We start from the raw sequence: 9,638 nt of genomic DNA on the forward strand, positions 1-9,638 counted from the left end.
CGCTCCCAGTGTAAAACACAAGTACTCTCAGTCCAGCCAAGCACTCGTGTATTGGGGGGGAGTTGGTAAGAAAAGTCGTCTGCCAAGGAAACAAACGACGGATTGAATTTAGTGAAGGAAGGAAATATTTAGGTTATTGTTAAGTGGGAAAATCACAGAATTTTTTTTTTTTTAATATTCTCCACTCTGAAAGTCCATGAAAACCGGACTGAACTCGGATGCCATCCAAGCGCTGTCCGATTTTTTCATGGACCCATTGACTTGTGTTTCTGATTTTGGTCTGATCCTTAGATACAAATCGGAGGGAGATTAACGAAGCGCCTTGTGGAGGATGCCATTGTCAGGATGCATTCTGGATTATTTTTATATTTACGATTGGTTTCATAAAATTATTATATTATATTTTTTTGCATTAAAAAGTCAATAAAAAAGTTCAACATTTAATAATAAAAGGAAGCACTGATTTGTGCAAAACATTGGAGGTGACAAAGGGAAAAGCGTCTTCATCCAAACTTAGTGTTGTGCCGTTTTGATAAATTTGGTGCATTTGATCACTTTTTTCCAATTTTCTGAATTAAAGGGATTGTCCCAATTTAGCAAATTATCATCTGCACACAGGACAGGTGCAATAGAATTGCTGGTTTTCTGGGGGTCTCACTATTGAGACCTCACCCAAAGTGGACAAAATTTGAAGGGAGCGATGGTAAAAGTGAGTGCACAATGGGCACAATGCGGGCACCAGCCTAACCGTAAGAGGTCATTATTTATTCACTCTATGACAGGTTTGTGTCCAAATGCAAAAACAAGGAAATGTTAGTTGTGCTCCATTGTGGGCAGTGGATTTTCCTGCACGCTTCTGTCTGCCAGGAAGTGAGGCGTGTGCTCCACTGCTAGGAGTGATCAAACATGGCAGGAGCCCCACTGGCCCACTCCCCTTAATAATTCTCAGCGCATTCTATTAATTTTGACTTGTATGCATTCTAAAATGTTATGGGGAAGGAGTTGGATTTCAGTTGCTAGAACCTTGAAGATAACGTCATCGGATACTACTTGTGGCTGCTTATCTTTATTGTAAGTTCAGCCAAATGAAGGCTTCACGTGTATGGGGAGTGCTGGCAGAAAAAAATATACAAACCAGCTGTTAGAGGAGGATGGAAACTACCGGTGATGAACATATCATTGGTGCAACCTGTGCAGCATCACAGGGGCCCACGAGGTAAGGAGGCCACTTCTTCCTCTAAAGCAGATGGATTTGTGCATTATGATGAGCTGTAGGACTACAAAGGGCCCATATATTGTTCTTGTACAGGGGTCTCGTCTGTCTGCATCCACCAGTGATGGAAACGCAGAATGCTTGGCCACAGTCCACTAGTGATGAGTGAGCGTGCTCGGATAAGGTGCTCTCAGAGCGTGCTTGGGTGCTAACCGAGTGTCTTCGGTGTGCTCGAAAAAAATATGTTTGAGTCCCCGCGGCTGCATGTCTCGCGGCTGTTTGACAAACTCAACACATGTTGGAATTTCCAGCTTGTTAGGCAATCCTTGCTTTTGTTCAGGATGTTTATAACAGTCGCGAGACATGCAACTGCGGGGACTTAAACATATTTTTCGGGCACGTCAAAGACACTTGGTGAGCACCTGAGTATACTTGACCTTCTGTCTCTTCCCCACTATCCCATAGAATGTAGGTCCGCAAGGACAGGGTCCCCTCACCTCTGTACCAGTCTGTCATTGTAAATTTGTTTACTGTTAACAATATCTATAACTTTGTATGTAACCCCTTCTCATGTACAGCACCATGGAATTAATGGCGCTAAATAAATAAATAATAATATTACACCACATCCGAGTACGTTCGCTCATCACTATTGGTCACATATAGAGGTAATCAACTCATCACTGTGTATTTTACCTCTGTATCAGGGAGCGCACCGACACTACACTGCTAATTTTATATATCGTTAACCCACTCATTCCCATAATGGCTCCTCTCCCACTGCTGTATCCCACCTCTAAAGTCAAATTTGTTCATCAACCAAACACCTATTTCATCACCTGAGCGCCACCAAAGCTTTTTAGCAGTTAGCACTGTGGCCTTACTGGGGTCCTGGATTCAAATCCCACCAAGGACGACATCTGTGAGGAGTCTGTATGTTCTTTCTGTGTTTGGGTGGGTTTCCTCCGGGTACTCCGGTTTCCTCCCACACGCCAAAGACTGATAGGGAATCTAGAGTGTGAGCCCCAATGGGGACAGCGATGACACTGTCTATAAATATGATGTCACTATATAAGTAAACATAAATAAACTTACTCCTTCTATAGAATTCTGCAGAAAAAATGTTTTAAAAAAATGGCGAAGTACTCCATCGGATGGCGCTCTACTGACCAAACCGCTTTTCTTCTAGAGAAAAGCTCAATCTATAGGGCGGACAGAAAATACTATGGTGGCACATGGACTCCACTCCCCCCATACACACTACCCCAGTATCACATGATAGTCACTCCTATAGAGCCAGGCATGAAATGAACCTATATTTGAAGGGACAGCTATTCTCAGTGGGGGCTGTCATCACTCAGGCTGTTGGGCTATTTTTGCAGAGATTTCTTGGCCAGGGTAAAGAAGAGACAAACTTCCAGGACACACTTGTGTGAGGATCCCTTACTTTTCAGCAGCCAAGTTCGCCTCGGTTTCAAGGCTCCTCCCTCTCGCTGGAGAGGAGGGCAGCGGGGAGCCTGGAAACAGCCCAGATGAGTTGAAGGATTGATACAAATGTATCAGAGTGAGTTCCGCTCTTGTGCTGACTGCAGCCACAGAGGAGGAGGAGAGCAGCTCCGGGAGCAGGCGACTCTACCCAGGCAGACGGGCACACAGCTCCTCCGAGGCTTCATGCTGCACCCACACGACTCACAGGGCACGGGATCCTGGCAGCAGCATGGCACAGCGGGGCTCCAATAAACTTTGCAGTCTGCTGGCGCTGCTGTGTGCCAACCTGGCAGTGCAGGCGCAGTATAATGGAGAGAAGGGCATCTCCATCCCGGACCATGGATACTGCCAACCCATCTCCATCCCCCTCTGCACGGATATTGCCTACAACCAGACCATCATGCCCAATCTGCTGGGGCACACCAACCAGGAGGATGCAGGGCTGGAGGTGCACCAGTTCTACCCCCTAGTGAAGGTTCAGTGCTCCCCAGAGCTTAAGTTCTTCCTTTGCTCCATGTATGCGCCAGTGTGCACTGTGCTGGAGCAAGCGCTGCCCCCATGTAGGTCCCTATGTGAGAGGGCAAGGCAGGGCTGTGAGGCGCTCATGAATAAATTCGGCTTCCAGTGGCCTGAGAGTCTGAGATGTGAGAAGTTCCCAGTGAATGGGGCAGGGGAGCTGTGTGTGGGGCAGAACACCTCAGACAAGGGCACCCCAACACCGGCTGTGCCCGTCTTATGGACCAGCAACCCCAACATCAGATCCTCCCACAGGGACAAATTCACCTGCCCCAGAGCACTCAAGGTACCGGCGTATGTCAACTACCACTTTTTAGGGGAGAAGGACTGTGGTGCTCCCTGTGAAGCTGGCAAGGTGCATGGGCTGATGTATTTTGCGGCAGATGAATTGCGCTTTTCCCGCATATGGATAGGGATCTGGTCAGTACTTTGTTGTGCCTCCACCCTCTTCACAGTCCTTACCTACCTGGTGGACATGAAGCGCTTCAGCTACCCAGAAAGACCCATCATCTTCCTCTCTGGGTGCTACACCATGGTGGCTATCGCCTACATTGCTGGTTTCCTCCTAGAAGACAAAGTGGTGTGCAACGAGAGGTTCTCAGAGGATGGCTTCAAGACGGTGGTCCAAGGCACCAAGAAAGAGGCCTGCACCTTCCTCTTCATGATGCTTTACTTCTTCAGCATGGCCAGTTCCATCTGGTGGGTCATACTCTCTCTCACTTGGTTTTTAGCAGCTGGCATGAAATGGGGACATGAAGCCATAGAAGCCAATTCTCAATACTTCCACTTAGCAGCTTGGGCAGTGCCAGCTATCAAAACCATCACCATCTTGGCCGTAGGGCAAGTGGACGGGGATATTCTCAGTGGCGTGTGCTTTGTTGGAATAAACAACGTGGATGCCCTGCGTGGATTTGTCTTGGCCCCACTTTTTGTTTACTTGTTCATTGGCACTTCCTTTCTCCTGGCTGGTTTTGTGTCCCTTTTTAGGATCAGAACCATTATGAAACATGATGGCACCAAAACTGAGAAGTTGGAGAAGCTGATGGTGAGGATAGGCATCTTCAGTGTCCTCTACACTGTACCGGCCACCATTGTCATTGCTTGTTATTTTTACGAACAGGCTTTTAGGGAACAGTGGGAAAAAAGTTGGGTGAGCCAAAATTGCAAGACCTATGCCGTGCAGTGCCCCAATCCCCTCCATCCGCCCATGACGCCGGATTTTACCGTCTTCATGATCAAATATCTCATGACCTTAATTGTAGGGATAACCTCTGGTTTTTGGATTTGGTCTGGTAAAACTCTTAATTCTTGGAGAAAGTTTTATACAAGACTCACCAACAGCAAACAAGGGGAAACAACAGTGTGACCCCCCTGGTGCCATCTCCTTCCTTCTCTGACTTGTACACTGTATATGTTTTCTTGTAAATAACAAACCTGTAACATTTTGTAAGTATATTTTGTATTTAAATGACAACAGATCATACCTTTTTTTAATGTAGGATGTTCTAACTATTGCTGGGGGGGGATCTAAGGCTGCTGGGTTTCGAAAAGGAAAAAGCATTTTTTTTTTGTCTCTTTCAAAGCCATCAACTTGGGTGAAAGTAAGAAAAAAAACAATAATATGCTTTATTTTTGTTGGGGCGGGTGGAGGGATGGGGATGGGTCTGTAAGAATAAGGACTTTGATAGCACTTGTAAGCAGCTTCTTATCTAGCTTAATAAGATACCTCTCTGCCTCAGCTCACTACCCCCACCGGTTACAAGACCTTTGGCCTTCTCTAGACCATTTTTTTTTATTTTATTTTTGCAATGGTAACAAGTAACAATCCCAAATATGGCCATTAAAGCTCAAAATGACAACAGCTGGTTGAATGTGTGTGTATATATACATATATATATATATATGGAAAAAAGGATTCATATATATATATATTTTTTATTTTTTTTATGCCGATACACTTTCATAGACCCTTTCACAATGTTTGTTGTTTTTTTTTTAAACATTTTCAGCCACCTAAGTCGTAATACACCAACCTGCATGGTTCTACATTGAATGACTCGGTCAATTGTATTCAATATTAAAAAAAAAGTTGGGAACCAGATTTTCTTGTGGGGTAAATCTCCGTATAAGCTCTTGCGTTCTGGATCAGTCCAACCCCCCCAAAAAAAATGAAAGGCTTCTCCCTATTGATTCACTCACTGCAGTCTGGAAGTTGAGCCTATTGTTGAGTGCACTCTTTAGACCCGCCTTTGTTAACCTTGTCAACCCCTGCTAAAAATCTGCTTGGAATATCCAGCACCCCTGATTGACTTAACTTGATAATTGTCAGTGAGGGCCTAATTAATTGTCCTGGGGGGGGGGAATAGGAGGGAAATTTAGAATCTGTGGAGCCCAGATAACAATGGCCTAAAATAATGTATCATTTAGACATCTCCCTTCCTGCAAAGCTGTGTGATAATTGCAACAGGGTGTGGAGCAAATTTGCCATGGAATGAAGGCAATTTCGCTTTGTTTGTGGTTTAAAAGCTCCTCGTCATGTGCGCTTTAACATGGGCTGAAACTATACAAAGCAGCCAGTAAGTCAGCAGAATACTTTTTTTTTTTCCTCCTTTAAAATAAGCTAAATGATTACACGTTTTTTTTTGGTTTTTTTTGCTACTTTCTAACACAAAGCTGGGGGCGATTCATCATTTCTGTATTTGCTTTCTTTTAATAAAATTGCTTCAGGATGATATTGTTCAACTTTCTGACCTTATTTCCAGATATGTCTTTTTTTCTCTCTCTTTTTTTTTTTTTTTTTTTTTTTATATCATGATCACGAAGAGCTGATCTCATGCTGTATTGGTCTCCAAAATTTCAATAAGTAACTCTGTTATTTATTTATTTTTTTTATTTTTTACTATCCTCTATTTGTATGTTTTTCCTGTTGCCCTGAAAGAAAAATGCAATGTGTTTTTTTTTTTGTTTTCTCCTTCTTATACTATTTTTTTTTGTCTGCTTTCGAAAGATCATTTATATTTATAGAGAAATAGTTTATATATATATATCTATATATACGTATATCATTTTTAATTTCTTTGCAATAAATACAGAATCAAGGACTGCTTCTTCTAAGTGCTTTTTATTTCTCATTGGGAGCTTTCATTGAGGCTAAGTGGTTTCTGAGGGATGTGGCAGATTTTGACATGTTTAGGTTGTATATGTGAAAAATAGTTCAAAATTTTCTTTAAAAATGGCATATCTTTTTATAGTATGAACGCTGTTCCTTCTCTTATTTTACTGGTGACAATAAAATAGCCCCCCCTCAACAAAAAAAAATAATAAAAAAAACATAAAAAATTATAATATATAAATATATCATAATACTATACTATATGGGTTGTGTATTAACGTGTCATGTGTGACTCATATTCATTCATATCATTTCTAGTATATATATATATATATATCACCTTATAATATTAATATTAAGAATAATATTATTATTAGGTGATTATATACATATATATATATACAAAAAATATATATATATAAAGATATATGTTTCTATATATACAGTATATATAAAATCTGATGCCTGATAATAAATTGAATAAATAGGAGTCACATACACATGAATACATGACCCAAATTGTATAGTAAAGGGTTATGTTATAAGGTCTCCACAGTGCTGCACTTAGTTATATATATACATATATATATATATATATATATATATAAAACTATATATATAACTACAAAAATAAGATTATAGAGTAGCAAAATAAATCTGCTCTATATAATAGTAAATAATATATGTGTAAATATATATATATGCATATATTTAAATATATGTATTATTTACATATACGTATATACTATTTATTTACTATTATATAGAACAGATATATATTGCTACTATAGAATCTTATTTTTTAGTTATGTGTATATATATATATATATTTGTGTTTCTGTTGTTTATATTGTTGTTGCCACCAATTATTTGTATTTGTCCTTTATTTTTTCTTTCTAGCATGAATTTAGAATTTCATTTGACTTTAATGTAAAAAAAAAAAAAAAATGAAATGAAACTATAGTTCACACCTTCTCTTATTTTAGTGAGTCATTTCTGAGTAATTCTGACATCTTGCAACCAGAACTCTGACCTGTGTGACTTGTATACCTACCGTATACTGTATGTCTATCACTTTTGTCATGTGTGCACATGGCGTCTTTTAGTCACCAGCTCTGTCTGGACTTAGTGGCGAATCCCTTCTTCACCGCTCTGGCCAGGAGGGAGTAATGCCCCCCAGACTAATGGGATTTTCAGGAGACCGGAGTCTTGACAGAGAAGTTAAGTGTCCTCCATCATGGCACTCAGTATAATAAACTCTGCTGGTGATTCTCCTGGATGTGTAACTGTCAGTTTCCACCGAGTTCCTCATCCTTTGCCCAAGGTTTTACAGATCTGAGTAGTTGACAGCTTGTCCTCCATGTATTACGTGCAGTATTGTGGAATCTTTACATTTTGTATATACAGTACACATAAGTATCCAAAAAGCTTTTTTTTTGTTTACACAAGTTTCCAAAATGCTTTATTATTAATCTTCATTTTTTCCAAAAATGTTATATTTATTTCAAAAATTTCTAAAACTTTTTTTTTTAAGACCTTTTTTAATTTATTTTTAAGCTTTTTGAATTACAGTAGATTTACAACTGGACGGTTCCAGGGATCACAATTGCACCATAAAGTCTATAGTGATTCCTTCCTAAAAAATGTTTACAGTTTTTACAAAAAAATTCACTAAAAAATACATTTAATTAAGTTAAATTTTTCAGCTGGGTCTCATGCAATGGGCAATCTAGTAAGTGCATTGTATGGGGCTGTTTGTAGCAGTCCTTTCATGGAAGTTCCATGGAAGTTCTGACAAGCGCACAACTGTTTGCGGCATTCTTAGCCTTCATATTATGAATTTCCCCCCTTATCACAAATGTATTGCATTTTCTAGTGAAAGGTTTGTTTCTTTTTTTTAAATCTCGGAATGAGTCAAAAATTTTAAAAAAGTGATATTCACCTCCCCGATCCCCCATTGGTCCAATTCCGTTGCTGCCTGGTGCCCCGCCGGTCTCTACTTCCTGGTACATGAATGATGGGGCGTCTCATGGACATGTGACCGTATTGGTTCATGGCATCAGTGGTGTTCAGTAATGTTACTTTTCTTTGTTTTTAACCCAGTTTGGGGTCTTTAAATAAAATAATAACTCACCAGACAACCCCTTTAAGGCTGTATTCACACATCGGTATTTTTCATCAGTATTTGTATGCCAAAATCATGTGTAGGAAAATGTCCTTGAATGATATTTAAAGAGTTTTTCCGTTTTCAGGGTCTCTCCTTTAATATGAAAATAATAAAATCAGATGATACTTACTCTACCGGGGTCCAGCGCCAACTCTCCACCGCTCCAGCTACGCGTTTCGACCCTACAGGACCCATGTAGGGTCGAAACGCGTAACCGTTATTCCAGTGCCTCATAGCACATCCATCCATTCTTGAGGAGTAAGCTACTGTACTATTTTAATTTTTTCAATAAAGCGAGAAATTTTATCAGCTGGAACGCCCCTCATGTTTTTGTCTATGATTTAATTACCCACGCGTTTCAGACTAAAAAAAGTTTTTCATTATGATTTTTTTTTAGTCCAAAACGAGTAGGAAATTACATCATGCTCGGATTTATTGTGAGAGGCTGTTTTTTACGATACGGAAGAACAGTTTTTGAAATATTTAAAATGAAGAAATTTTTTATTTGTTATTCAATCTTTGGCCACAAGGGGCAGGAGTTGAATTTCTGTACTGAAAGCCCCAGGCTACACCTCTTTGCATTAAAGTGGTGAGCCTGAACGTGGAAAACCCCTTTAATCCATGTCCTATTGTTTCATCGGCCAAAATAATGGTCTCGATACATATGGACTATAACTCCGTATGGACTGTATCCATATTAAAAGGGTCCAGTTTATCTAAAATAAAAAAATACAACATAGTCTCAATAGAAAATTTTCGACTGTTTTTAGTTCCTCTGCAGAGCAATATGTCTCCACGGTTACAGTCTGCAAATTATTATATTATTCCGCTCCTTATAAAATATTTACAGAACGCACAGGGTTTCTTTAAAGTCTGTAACCGTGGAGAAACAAAGGTCTGCATAGGAGCTGCGTACATAAAACGGGAGGATATTTTTTATGCCAAATTTTTGTGCCTTTTGTGATTTTAAATACATTGACACAAACGCAAAGGTTAATTAAGCTTTCAAATACTTTCTATAGATGGCACCTACTTTCTATATACTGTTTATGCGTCCTCCAGAAATAAGGTCCCAACACAGTCACTTATATTAGGGGAAGATCCCGGTCCGGACCATACATGGTTGGGTTTATTGGCCCGAT

General features: G+C 40.0%; 1 protein-coding gene across 1 annotated transcript; it reads left to right on the forward strand.

Annotated features, from left to right (window-relative positions):
• Positions 1–2,747: 2,747 nt before the first annotated feature.
• FZD1 (frizzled class receptor 1) lies at positions 2,748–6,318 on the forward strand. Its single transcript, XM_073581968.1, has one exon. The coding sequence runs from the start codon at positions 2,931–2,933 to the stop codon at positions 4,581–4,583; it is 1,653 nt and encodes a 550-aa protein (XP_073438069.1). The 5' UTR covers positions 2,748–2,930; the 3' UTR covers positions 4,584–6,318.
• Positions 6,319–9,638: the final 3,320 nt, after the last annotated feature.

The sequence above is a fragment of the Dendrobates tinctorius genome, unplaced genomic scaffold (genome assembly GCF_039654945.1).
Source record: "Dendrobates tinctorius isolate UK_male_01 unplaced genomic scaffold, ASM3965494v1 ptg000070l, whole genome shotgun sequence".
Classification (NCBI taxonomy): Eukaryota; Metazoa; Chordata; class Amphibia; order Anura; family Dendrobatidae; genus Dendrobates; species Dendrobates tinctorius.

Bases quoted from the DNA above. Each gene is read 5' to 3' on its own strand.
- FZD1 (XM_073581968.1), top strand. From the start codon at position 2,931: ATGGCACAGCGGGGCTCCAATAAACTTTGCAGTCTGCTGGCGCTGCTG.